This window comes from Alosa sapidissima, chromosome 6, assembly GCF_018492685.1.
Source record: "Alosa sapidissima isolate fAloSap1 chromosome 6, fAloSap1.pri, whole genome shotgun sequence".
NCBI classification, from domain to species: Eukaryota; Metazoa; Chordata; class Actinopteri; order Clupeiformes; family Clupeidae; genus Alosa; species Alosa sapidissima.
Window position 1 is genome coordinate 31710007 of NC_055962.1, and position 14120 is coordinate 31724126.

The following is a 14120-nucleotide window of genomic DNA, read 5'->3' on the forward strand; positions in this document are numbered from 1 at the left end:
AGTTTACACTAAAGATTAAAAGATTGATAAATAAGACGGAAACTTGGGTCTGACAGCGTTCACAATCTGCGGTGTGTCCATGACGCTGATAACGCTACGTTCGCAAATGTACGTACATCTGGCCCTGAGTCTGTTCCAGAACTGTTCTCTCCACATTACCAATGTCACCACTGAGGACGCAGGACTCTACATCTGTCAGCAGTTCCCCAGAGTGGGTGGACATCAATTTGAAGATGATGCTCCAGTTTATCTCAATGTTCTCCATAGTAGGTTTCTTATCAATATATAGACACAGGCACAGGTTGCAATATCTAAGGAAAGATTCTGAACACACTGTCAGCTGGTTCCTGGCGCAAGCAGGTAGATGAATGTTATCATGCAAGCAGTTTCATTTAGGAGGCTAGTGGTTTGATACCCACGTGGAGTTATTATTAGGCTATTTAATTTTTTTTTGGTGGCATATTCATGGTTCGGTGCATGTACAGTTAAAGGGATATTCCACCATTTGGGGAATTGCACTCATTTTCCACCTCCCCTTGAGTTAAACAATTGATTTTTACCTTTCTCCAGTTCATCCAGCCGAGTCTGGCGATACCACTTTTAGCTCCAGCCTAGCATAGATCATTGAATCGAAGCAGTCCATTAGCATCTCACCTGCTAGCATCACGTTTAAAAGTGACTAAGATGACTTCCGTTTCCGCCCCCTGCATGATGGCTGCTTGGTAATTGAGCTGCCGACCTTAGGACTATTAACCCACAGTTTACAAATTATTTAAAGTGGTTTCTCACTTATAAGTAAGTGTATTACTTTGTCTTTACTTTTGACTATAAAAATGAACCAAAACAGACGTAACAGAAACGAAGTAGCTAATAAATCCACGGCCACTCCAGAGGCTAGCGCAACAGTAGCTAATGAAGCAGCCAGCGCAGCAAGTGGGCTGATGGCTGAAGTTCTGACTGAGATGAAAGGAATGAGAAAGGACATATCGGAAAGGTTGGAGAAGATTGAGGAGTCCTTAAAAGGTGTGAATGAACAAATTCGAGGATGTGAAAAGCGACTGGATGAAGTTGAGCAAAGAGTGAGCAACATAGAAGACCAGGGAGCTCGAACAGACCGACTACTATCCTACATGATACGCAAACAACGCCGCTTGGAAGCACACTGCGAGGACATTGAAAATCGTTCGAGGAGGTCCAATTTACGGATCTATGGGGTGAAGGAAGGAATGGAGGGCAATGAGAATATGCTAGTGTTCACGGCAAATCTGCTAAAAAAGGCTCTGGATATCCCTGCAGAAGAAGATCTAGGTATCGAGCGCTCACACAGATCCCTTGTGTCAAAGCCTACTGAACCCAACTCCTCCAGATCGATTGTGGTGAAGTTCCTTCATTTTCAAACAAAACAACGCATCCTGTATAAAGGTTGGAATACGAAAAACATACAATTTGAGGGTAGCCGTATCACATTGGACAATGATTATTCAGCAGCACTGCAGCGTAAGCGCAAGGAATATGGAGAGATTAAACGCCAACTGAAGGAACGCAACATTAAATTCAGATCATCATACCCAGCAGTGCTGAGAGTTACCTTGGACGACGGAGAAGTAACCTTCAACTCAGCGTGGGAGGCCGCAGAACGACTTAAGCAGTTGGGAATCGACGTAAGATTGTCAGAGGCCGAAATTATGGATAAAGAGCTACATCAGCTGGGATGGATGAGCCAGTTTCGCCCAGGCGGAGAGCAAATATCGCGCACCCTGGTGAAAGATATTGAAGCCCTTTCTAGTTAAATATCCGACGAGCTTGAAGTGGTAGAGAGCGTCAGACATGAAGTAAGTTTGTCATTCACTTTAAGTTGAGGTATAGGACCCCTTACAAAGACATTCAGCCTTACTGACTCTCACGTTGTGTGCGCTAATAACGAGATGCTGTAATAACGAGGTGCCTTACTGGTTTTCACGTGTTTATTTGGACTTATGCAGAGATTAATATGTTTTGCCACCATTATCCTGTTACTTCTGGTTATTTCCTTTATTTTTAAAACAGTATGTTGGAACAATTCTCAAAAGTATAGACTTATTTGCAAGCACGGTGGAGCATTCCAGGCGCAAAAAACAAAAAAAAAAGATGGGACATTAACCCTTAATGAACAATCTTTTGTTGGGGATAGAGAGTTAAGACAAGGTTGCCTTACTTTAAAAAAAAAGTATGCTCTGTTTTCATTTGATAATTTACTACTCATAATAATTTGATACTCTTTACAACTTGGACCTTTTGGTGAATCCACTAGCATCTACATTGAAATAGTGGGTAGTCCGATAAGGACTTTCAGGGGAAAACTAACGCAAGGATCTCATTAATAACTTGCGTTACTGTCTTAACACCAGACAGTATTGGCCCAGACTTAGACGGTCTGGTCACTCCTTTCCTTCTCTGTCGCTGCTCTTAGTTTGGGTAGGAGGCAGGGATCTTGACTCATAAAGGCATGGGTCAACAAGCGGAAGTTACTGTTTTTTTTCATGTTCCTGTAAATAGTTCTGTTTGTTTTCTTTTACCACTTTTATATGTTACGCACACACCTTGGAGTAAAATGCCTAAGAACAACGGTTGCAATGTTTCCTGCATTCAAGCTGATATACACCAAATCCCAATATGTCAAGCTGTACAGTAGTTACATATAATGTTAAGGGCATGCATAGCCCCATAAAAAGAAGGAAAATACTAGACCAACTTAAACGAATGAACTGTAATATTGCCCTCCTCCAAGAGACACACTTATCCGATGCTGAACATAAGAAACTGACTACATCATGGGCTTCACAGGTTTTCTATTCTTCCCATTCATCTGGACGTAGGAGAGGTGTAGCAATTTTGATAGGTAGATCACTTCAATTCTGCTTTGACTCTCAGTTTCAAGACAAAGAGGGGAGGTATGTGTTGGTAAATGGTACAATAAGTGGAGTTTGGGTAACTTTGTTAAATGTTTATGCCCCAAATGATAATAGCCCACAATTTGTGAAAGCCATATTTGATTTAGTATTAGAGAAAGCACTAGGTATATTACTGATTGGAGGGGATTTCAACACCATGCTAAACCCGCTTTTGGATAAGAGCCCCATGTCTTCTGTCCATCCAACAACAATGAGTAGAACACTAAACAATTGTTGTGAGGAATTTGCTTTCATCGACGTTTGGAGACATTTACACCCAAAGGGTCGAGATTATACATTTTACTCACACCCCCACTCAATTTACTCTAGAATTGATTATTTTTTTATGCCTAGAAATGAATCATATAGAGCAGTTGACTGTCAAATCCATAACATAACTTTGTCAGACCATGCACCAGTGTCATTGGTTTGGGATGTGGGAAAGGCAGTGTCCTCCAGCAGATGGAGGCTTAATGCCTCTCTGTTGGGGATGCCATCATTTCAGGCTTTTCTGAGAATGGAGTTTGCCCTCTACTTAGAATTTAATGATAAAGAAGATATGTCCCCAATTATACTCTGGGAAGGTGCAAAGGCGGTGTTAAGGGGAAAGATCATTCAATTTGCCTCAGTTATAAAAAAAGTAAGGAAAGCTAAACAGAATGATTTGGAAAAGCAAATACATGACCTTGAAAAACAACATAAAGAAAATACATCCACTGAAAATCTTCAGAAGCTCAAACAGGCAAAACAGGAACTTGAGGAACTCCTGACTGAAAAAATTGAAAGAAACCTAAGGTTCCTGAAGCAGAAATATTATGAGCATGGGAATAGAGCGGGTCGTCTCCTGGCTTCCCAGTTGAGGAGAAAATGCAGTCTAGCTACTGTCCAAAAACTCAAAAGTAACGACCCTGGCAAACCATTCCTAACTAAGCCAGATGAGATTTCAGAAACATTTGCAACATTCTACAAAGACTTATACTCAGACAAAGACACTGATGGCAATCCAACATTAATTGATTCTTATTTAAATTCCATAAACTTACCTAAAATAGATCATATTTCATCTGAGTTCATAGACAGGCCGATTACTAAACAGGAAATTGAGGATGCTATTAGAAACCTAAAGAATAATAAAAGTCCAGGTACAGATGGATACATTAACGAATTTTACAAAACTTTCATTGACCTCATCAGCCCAGTTTTGGAAAGAGCATTCTCCTCTGCCTTTGAGAGAGGGGAGTTACCTTTAACTTGGAGGGAAGCAATAGTTTCAGTAATACCTAAAGAGCATAAGGATCCTACAGATTGCGCATCATACAGACCAATTGCATTGTTAAACACAGATTGTAAATTATTAACATCTATACTAGCTAAAAGAGTGGAGTCTGTTATTGATACTTTAGTACAACCTGACCAGACAGGGTTCATAACCGGTCGCTACTTACCAGATAATATTAGAAGACTGCTTAATGTTATGGAAGGCAGCAGAAACTACGCTTATCCTTGCATGGCACTGGCTGTCGATGCTGAAAAAGCATTCGACCGTGTATCATGGCCATTTCTATTTAAGACCTTGGATAAATTTGGCTTTGGCCCTAAGCTAATTGGATGGATACAGCTATTGTATACTGCCCCACAAAGCATGGTCAGAGTTAATAGACATATTTCACAACCTTTTGGTCTACATAGGGGAACACGCCAGGGCTGCCCTCTCTCACCTCCTTTTTGCTTTAGTCACTGAACCATTAGCACAGATGATAAAAGAAGATACACTTATCAAAGGAATTGAAATTGGCAATGAAACACACAAAATCTCCCTATATGCAGACGATATATTAGTTTATATTTCAGACCCTTTAAACTCAATCCCTAGACTAATGGACTGTTTTACTAAATTTGGAAACCTCTCAGGATATAAAGTTAATGTCAATAAGACAGAAGCTCTGGCACTAAATCCACTTATCACACAATATCTTAGATCATCACTCCCATTTAAGTGGCCTAAGGATGGTATTACATATTTAGGCACTACCATTCCCCATGATTTAGATAAATTATATAAAGCCAATTATACTAAATTAATGGACAAAATATCTGCTGATCTTAGTAGATGGACTGTGCTCCCCCTTACACTTTCAGGTAGGATAGAGAGTGTTAAAATGAATGTGCTCCCTAGGCTGCTATTTCTTTTTCAAACGTTGCCCCTTACACCACCGAAAAGTTTGTTTGTAACTTTAGACCGTCTCATCTCCAGATTTGTTTGGCAGGGAAAACGCCCGCGAGTAAAATACAAAGTGCTACAATTGCCTAAACATCAGGGAGGATGGGGTCTCCCCCACCTGAGAAAGTATTGGTTGGCTTGTCAACTACGGGCACTAACCATTTGGATTACAAATAAGGTGGACACAAGGTGGCTAGAGATGGAGAAATCAGTCTGCTCCTCGGTACCACTGGCATATGCCTCATTTACCAAGAATAAATCCTTAGAAGATACTTTGAACAGATGGTCAAAAACTACTCTTAATGCATGGCGAGAGGTACAGCGAACCTTTGATCTCCCTGGCGACATATCAGGATTGTCAAGTATAGAGTATCTCAAAGATTTTATTCCTTTAAAATTAGATGTGGGATACGGAAGATGGAAATACTTAAATCTAACATTTGTCCATCAGCTGATTGAGACTCAGAAGTTAAAAACATTTGAACAACTTGTTGAGGAATTTGATATACCTAGATCAGACTTTTTTAGATATCTTCAGATAAGGAGCTTTCTACTCAAGCACCCTACCTGGGATGGCCTGAGGACATTGGGCTCTCCGATTGAGCAGTACTTGATGAAGATTCAAGAGGGAAGACATACAGGGAAACCCATTTCTAATTTATATAATGTGCTATCTAGCATGGAGCAAACAAACACTCTACATGTTAAACATAAATGGGAAAGGGAGCTAGAAATAGAAATTAGTGAGGAGAGTTGGGGCAATATTTCCTTGCAAATACATAGAGTCACCAATGCTGGCATATGGTGAGAGTTCCAATGGAAAGTAGTCAACAGATTTTTTAGAACCCCCCATATACTTTCTAAAATGGATCCCAGCCGAACAGGTGCATGTTGGAGGAACTGTGGGGAAGAGTCAGCAGATCACTCCCATATATTTTGGAAATGCCCTGTCTTAAATAACTTTTGGAGGGAGATATTTGATTTCCTTGATAATATATTTGGCCTTTGGCTGCCTAGGGAACCAGTGTTGGCCATTCTTGGGGATGTTCCAGATGCAGGGATGAATGGCAAGACAAAATATTTATTACATATCCTTCTTGTAGCAGCCAGGAAAACAATAACACTTAGTTGGCTTAAAACAGACCCCCCAAAATGTGAGACATGGAAGTCAGTAGTTAAAGGAATTTACATAATGGAAAATATAACTTATAAACTAAGATTACAAGAAGCACAGTTTCTGGAACGATGGACACCATGGTTGGAACTGATGAAGGAGGATGGGACTTAGGCATATTTGGGAAACTTAATTGTCAGGAATAGTGTCAGATGTCATGCTGTGCAAAGATGGTGTATAATGGTAAATGTAGCAACTGGACTCATTGTTTCTGGACTAACCTTGTACATTATTTTTGGTGTGTGCATTTTTAGTTATTTATTTACTTATTTGTCTTTGGTGTGTGAGATATTCTTTTCTTTGTTTAAACCCTTTTTTTTTCTTTTTTTTTTCTTTCCTTTTTGTTTAATATTGGGTTACCAGATGTGGTAAACAACTTTGTATTTGAAAACGAAAATGTCATATTGATGTATATGAATGTGTAATTTTACCCAATAAACATAAAGTTAAAAAAAAAAAAAAAAGTGACTAAGATTTCCGGTAATTTTCCTATTTAAAACTGGTCTCCTCTCGAGCTAGAAAGTGTAATAAGACCAACGGAAAATCAAATGTAGCGATTTTCTAGGCTGATTTGACATGGAACTACACTATGACACGGAACTAGTGTGAGGACACAGTTATTATTAGCCTTACGGTAGCGTGACTTTGAAGCGGATGACTGACTATGTCCAGTTTCATCAACCGAGTGAGGTGTCTTTTTCTGCCCCCTAGTTAATACCTGGGACGGTCATAAGGTGTCACTATAGAATATAATTGATGTATTTCGGTAGCCTGGGTTTTCCCACGCGCGATTTTAATTCACGCTGCTAGGCAGCCTGGATTCTATGGACTTCGTTTTCACCTCAACGAAGGAACCAATCACTGAATGGAGGGAGGGCAGCAAGACAATGACGACACACCGAAGCCGTTATGTGCTATGTACAGACGCATTTGATAGACATTCGGAGCGCCCAATAAACGGCTGTGGGCATTCGTAAACCACGTTTCAAATACGAGAAAATGAATGTCTAGTTCCCAGACCCCATCTCAATGAGATGTGGTCTGACGTTAGCCAGGCTAGTATTTCGGGGAGAAGAAGTTATGTGTAGGCTACACAGATTGTGTAGGCCTACTTTTAAAATGCGCTACGTCAATGGAAAACGTCTCCTGGTCTGTAAAATGACGCCAGGATATTTCTAAAAATTCAGGCTTTTGACCGTTCATGCCCTGAAAGGCAAGTCTTTCACATTCATATTCGGTTACATCTGCCGAAGAGAGAGTGTAGAGAGCTGTGTACAGAGCTGACACTGATTGAGTAACGAGTAGCTTAATGAGTAAATTTTAGCTCTACTGTAAAACCTTATAGCAGCGTGGACAAATGGAATGACTATATAATGTGTTTAATCTTCACCTAAATAAAGTCAGAGTTTAACAGTCAAAACTTATGTTTATCCGTGAAATTTGTTCACAATACGAAAGTGTAGACTGTATACTGTCGAATTATGCGAAAACGTGAAATTCGACATTTTAACCTGTACGTTTGTTTATCGTGGATTTTTTTCTCAAAATAGCACTGTGCGCAAAACGACTGGTTTCGCCTTGCAGGGTCACATATATTGACATTAATTTCCTAAACGGCCTGCCATAATATATATACATACTTCATAGCTGGTTGGAAGAAAGACTGTATTACTGTAATGTATTATTATGAAATGGCTTTATTTCAAAGTTGTTTAAAACACAGCGAAACACAATAGCTAATTGTTTATATACAGTGTGTTTATTAGAAATATAATGCTGATCTAAAAGGGCTTCAAATTAGAAAGAGAGTTGAGGATTCAAAGTCAAACTCATAGAAACATGTCTATGATATGCATACAGTATGCATGTGCATGACCTATGACCTACGGCACATGTAGAATATGAAATGCAGCATGAAGGATATGATATAAATTACACATGTAGAATATGATAAGTTACATGTAGGATACAATATACTGCACATGAAGGATATGATATACAGCACATGAAGGATATGAGTTACTGTAGATGCCTTTCTAATATCTAATTAGTATCTTCACAGTTAACAATATGACACATTTATACAGAGGTCTGGTATGTCGTCTGTATATTTTAAGGCATGTATCTTTAAAGGAAAAAGGAAAAAAGGAAACCTTATCAGTGACACTGACATTTTGAGTATTTTGAGGTTTGTGTGTGTGTGTGTGTGTGTGTGTGTGTGTGTGTGTGTTTGTTTGTGCGTGTGTGAGTGTATGTGTGTGCATGTATTGTGTGTGTTAATTCTGTGTGTTATCCTTCTTCTGAACAGTGGCATAAACAGCATTGGGGTCCACAGGTCTGCTGCTCTGGTCCTCACCACCTGATAACTGCATGATGGTGCTGTAGGTCACAGTGTGCTCAGACTGCTTCTATACACAAACAAACAAACAAACAAACAAACACACAAACAAACAAATATCTCACCCCACACTGAGGAGTATGAACATGAGGATAAACAAACTTGATGAGTAGTGACTCACTGCAGAAGGCCCAGCTGGAGTTGGGTTGAGGTGCTGCAAGGCTTCATAGTGCAGATCAGCTCCTTCCTCTTCCTGTACAGAAAACAGAGAGAGGCAGAGAAAGAGGAATTTGTTATGAGGACACTGTGTCAATTCAGAAAAAAAGGGACCGCACTTTGCATATATGTGTTTTATTGCAGAGCACACTGAGGAAGGCGCTAAGCCGAAACGCGTCTGTGCAATAAAACACATATATGCAAAGTGCGGTCCCTTTTTTTCTGAGTTAACATTTAAGTTTGGCCAAGCACTCTCAAACTGAGTGAAGCCTGCTCCTACCATATACTTTATCTGACACTGTGTCAATGGCATATCTAACAGGAAGTATGACAAGTAAACCTATAGAATACAGTATTCTTCAATGGCCAAAATTATCTTTTCCTGCTAAACCAAACTCATTCACAAAGTGAAGAGCTAGATGGGCGTGGTCAGGCTACAATTATCTAACAAGTAATCCAGACGTAACGGTTGCATCCATTCTGTGCCTCAGATGGACATGAGTGATGCCAGTGTGTCATTAGCTTACATTAGCTGAGGAGTTTACTGCTGGAACAGACTGGAGAGCTGTGGCACTGGTCCTGCTTTGACTCTGTGGAAACAATGTGTCAGATTATCCATCACATAGATCTGTGTCAAACGTACCTGCACATTTCTCACTACACATTAAACCCAGTGCCATACAGAAGGACTATTTCTGTGGAACAAAAAGAATATGAATTTTTCACTCACTAAGGTGTGCTCTCCCTCAGCATCTGAAATAACAATAACAAGATTAAAATTATAGAGCCTGAAACTACAGTATCCACAGTGGCCACTAGTGTGGTATAAATAGTTTACAGCAGGCTATACTGCCAGTGAAACCTTTGACTATACAGTACAGTATATAGAACAAGATAATAATAATAATAATAATAATAATAATAATAGTTTTTTTTATATTCTCAGACTCAAGTTCACTTTACAAAGTCAACACACAGACCAAGACGACAAAAAAAATGATGTCAGAATGGGTGAAATACTCACGTATCTCTCTCTTGCGTATCACCACAATTATAATCAGTGCAGCAGCAGCCAACACACTAATTGAGACACCAACTCCAGCAATCAGCGCAACACCTGGACAGAAAAGAAGGAAAAGACTTAACACCTGTAGGACAGAACAGTGAAAACACACACATGTTTAATATACCTGAACCTTCTATCTGAAGACAAATACAACATGGTTAGCAATTCACATAAGCCTATTTTGTTATAAGACACCAGTTACTGTAGCATCCATCAAATCAAAACTATTTTTATTTGTCACGCAACATATAGAAAGTACAATATGTAGTGAAATGCTTAGTCGCTTGACTCCAATGCAAAGGTACAAAACCCAAGAGGTATATAAAGCATGAAATAAATATAGCAATGTGATATTTACACATTTACACAATGTCCTCATTCAGTAGGCCTATTTGTATAGCCCATGATAACTATAGCGTTAGTGTTAGTTGTAAGGCATGTCTTACCTGAGTTTGTGGAAGCAGTGGTCCCTGGATTTGGGGACAAATAACAACACAAACACATGTTTTGTTGAGGAATCTTGATATGTCAAGGAACAACCTAACCAATCAGGTTCAGTTCACCATATACTGATAAGCCATTAGTCACTGTCAAGCTCATATAGTACAGGATGCATTATTATTTTCTGTTGGGAAAAGATTGGGTTACGGTAACATCTCTAACCATTACCTCTGATGGTGTAGGTTGCAGTAGTCTGAACCTTCCCTCCTGCAGCCAGCTGGCATCTCCACGTCCTCTGTGTGGAAGTGGAGTGTTTAGCTCTGATCTCCACCGTCGGTGTGGTGGAACACATAGATGTGGTTCTGATCTGGCGGTGGGTGATGTTGCTCAGATCAGACCCTGTCTGATCCACCCAGCTGAGACTGACGCCTTTATGTCCCACAGATTTGGTACAGTTGTCGTGTGTGTGCAGGAGGCAGTGGAGAGTCACATGACTGCCTGGCTCCATCTCAGTCTCTCTGGAGAAAGCGGAGACTGCAGGAGGAAATGACATCATCAGACTGCATCAGGAGTACTACACAGCAACAACCTACAATTAATCATATCAGCTTACAGGAGCTTTGGTGATGTTTGACTTAAAAATTAAATCTTCAGAATCTTTCCTTAGATATTGCAACCTGTGCCTGTGTCTATATATTGACAAGAAACCTACCATGGAGAACAGCGAGATAAACTGGAGCATCTTCTTCAAATTGATGTCCACCCACTCTGGGGAACTGCTGACAGATGTAGAGTCCTGCGTCCTCAGTGGTGACATTGGTAATGTGGAGAGAACAGTTGTTGGACAGACTCAGTTTCTCAGATCTGTTCTTGATGTTTTCAGGTTTTATCTTCCCATGTCCAAACAATTCTACAGAAGGTCCAGTGCTGCTATAAAGCCATGTAGTAGAGGAGCAGTTTGGATAAAGCACATTAGCACAGGGTAGAGTAGCTGTCCCACCTGCACTGGAGAACACAGTGGGGCTGTTTCCTCCTTGAACACCTAACGAATAGACAGACAGAGTTGACACTGATAAAGTAGTCTGGTGTATTCTGACGATGATCCCACATTTTAAAAATATTCCACTTACATCTTTTTTCTGCCATTTCAAAATGACATTTAATGTTCCATTGACATGTAGTTCAGTCATGTCGGTACTACTGCAGAACCATCACTGAGTTACACTGATTACAGAGCAGTTAAAGGCGGTTTTAGGCATGAAGCACAACTTATCTGTTCTATAATCAGTGTAACCTACGGCCTAAGTAACTCACCCATGTGGACCTGACTTGGGCAGATCAGCAACAGCAACAGAGCACAGGGGATGGACGCCATCTTCTTCTCCTTTATCCTCCCTTTTTCTCTCCTCTTCTCTTTCACTTTCCTCTCTTCTCCTTTCCTCTTTGTCTGAGTGCGTGTGTGTGGAGTGCGCCACTGAAGTAAAACCTCTCAGTCTGTCTGTCTCCTTAGCGTTCGTGCTTTATATTGTCCGATTATAAGAAACGTGTTGCGTCTTTATTTAGAGGAAGCGCTTGTTTGGGGCTTTCACGCCTCCAAGCCAGATGTACCAGCAGTTGTCAGTGAGGTTCAAAGGCCCTCACAAAACGGATATGATATCACAGGGCCACTTTATAATTGCCATATAGGAACATGTGACCAAGTCTTAAAATAACCAACATACGGTCAGAACAGGCCTCTCTCGGTGTATGTCTGACCATTTTAAAGTTCACAAAAAAGTGATGATTCCAGTTGATACAGCCACACAACATATTACAGTAAACATATAAAGCTATCTCATATATAAGTACATGAAAGGATTCATATTGCATTGCTTTCACATTGTTATCATATATGTATCATGGAAATGAACAGACTTTTAAATGCACACACAACACAATTCTACTCATGTGGCATAGAGGACATCTGTAGACACCCTGCCATGCAAAGCCACTGTTTAGAATACAGCTCATTGGGGGGCGCTGTGGCGCTACTAGCACTAGTGCCCGTACCACATTTGGGTCCAAGTGCCCACGGGAACCCGGGTCATTTCCCAATGACACAGGAAATTACTGTATAGATGAATCAGGAGTTAACTGTGCTGATACTGAAGGATACCTTTCAGACAAACACAAAATGCCTGCATGTTATGTCACCTTGTGTGTGTGTGTGTGTGTGTGTGTGTGTGTGTGTGTGTGTGTGTGTGTGTATGTGTGTGTGTTTGTGACACATCACACAATATGCAAATCTGAGTACAAAAATAAGATTCAAGGAAAAACCTTTTCAGTAAAATAAACAACTTTATTAAAATAAAAAAACTCCCCACACTCAGCTTTGTAAAGGGATATGTGGTAAATACAGAAAGTGTCTGGGAGAAGTTATATCAGTTAAGTACAGTATAAAGATATGAAGTCCAGTATACAAGTGTAAATATATAAATATATGTTCAGGTCCAAACATATTTCCACATCCATACTGTTTGAAAGAGGAGTGTGTTATGAGTATGGTGGTGGTGTGTGTGTGTGTGGTTGAGAGAGCCTGAGCAAAAAACATGACACTACATGTACCAGTTCCCCTTTATATGTCATGCTGCACGTGTTAACCAGAGACATATCCTGCATCACCATGTTCATTATGTTTATGTGTTTTGCATAGATAAATGTTTTACTCAAAGAATTTCAGTTACATTTTATCTAAAACTATTTCTTATTGTTTATTAGGACCAAAAATCATTTTTTTGGAGTGCAGATTCACCACTGCGTGACATACCTCGAACGCTAGCAAAAGTGTGTGCGTGTGTGTGTGTGTTTGTTTGTGTGCATCCGTATGCCTGTGTGTGTGCATGTTTGTGTGTGTGCATCCGTATGCCTGTGTGTGTGCATTGCAACTGGATTGATGAAAGGTCACTTACACCTGTAGGCTACATTGTATTTGGGAAAAGCAAAAGGTATCAGCATAATGTTATTTATTTATTTATTTATTTATAAATAAACAAAAACATCTCTGTCAGTTCCATGCCGTTTTCAACAGCTATCAAAAACAAAGGTAATTTTTGGATGGATGGATTTTTTGTGAATGTTTCTTCTTCTACATAAGATTTTAGTCCTTGTGATCTTTAGTTCATGTGATACTTTATTGTCAATGCACAAATTAAGTAACAGTAGTTTGAAACGTTATTGTTAATGCACAAATTAAGTAACAGTAGTCTGAAACGAAATGCTTTTTTACATCTAACCAGTGGTGCAAATAACTGACATGTCCAAATGGGCCTTGATGAAATGCGTCGCTAGACTGTTCATACACATTTTAACGGGCCAAAGTTGAAGAGCTGTTGTCCGTTATTGTTCGTGCAAATATAGGCTGATTCATGTTCCCTTGCATTGTGTAACTGAGGTCCATGGCTAGTCTGGCTTTCACCAGACCAAGCTCAATCTTTTAAGAAATCAAAAAACTAGATGTACCGCAGAGCGGTACAAAATATGACCACCGCCCAGTCCAGCACATTTTTTCCACAAAAATAAATCACGCTGAAAGGCCTATATGATTCTAACTGTCTCACTAAATTGCATTATCCACACTCAATTCTCACTGGTATCTGCTAGACAAGTACCAAAACATGATTAATTCATAGATTTCACATGTAAAATTTATTTTATACATTTTATTCATTTTATACAACCCCACCCCCATCTTCACA

General features: G+C 39.8%; 1 protein-coding gene across 1 annotated transcript in view; it reads right to left on the reverse strand.

The window, feature by feature from the left end:
* Positions 1-8026: 8026 nt before the first annotated feature.
* Positions 8027-14120, reverse strand: part of LOC121711288 — a 50182-nt gene continuing 44088 nt past the window's right edge. Inside the window, exons 8-14 of the mRNA XM_042094748.1 lie at positions 10609-10920; positions 10392-10415; positions 9904-9996; positions 9610-9632; positions 9407-9469; positions 8845-8916; positions 8027-8733 (exon numbers count right to left, since the gene is read on the reverse strand). Coding sequence (XP_041950682.1) covers positions 8602-8733; positions 8845-8916; positions 9407-9469; positions 9610-9632; positions 9904-9996; positions 10392-10415; positions 10609-10920 — 719 coding nt within the window. The 3' untranslated portion in view covers positions 8027-8601. The remainder of the gene's footprint in view (positions 8734-8844; positions 8917-9406; positions 9470-9609; positions 9633-9903; positions 9997-10391; positions 10416-10608; positions 10921-14120) is intronic.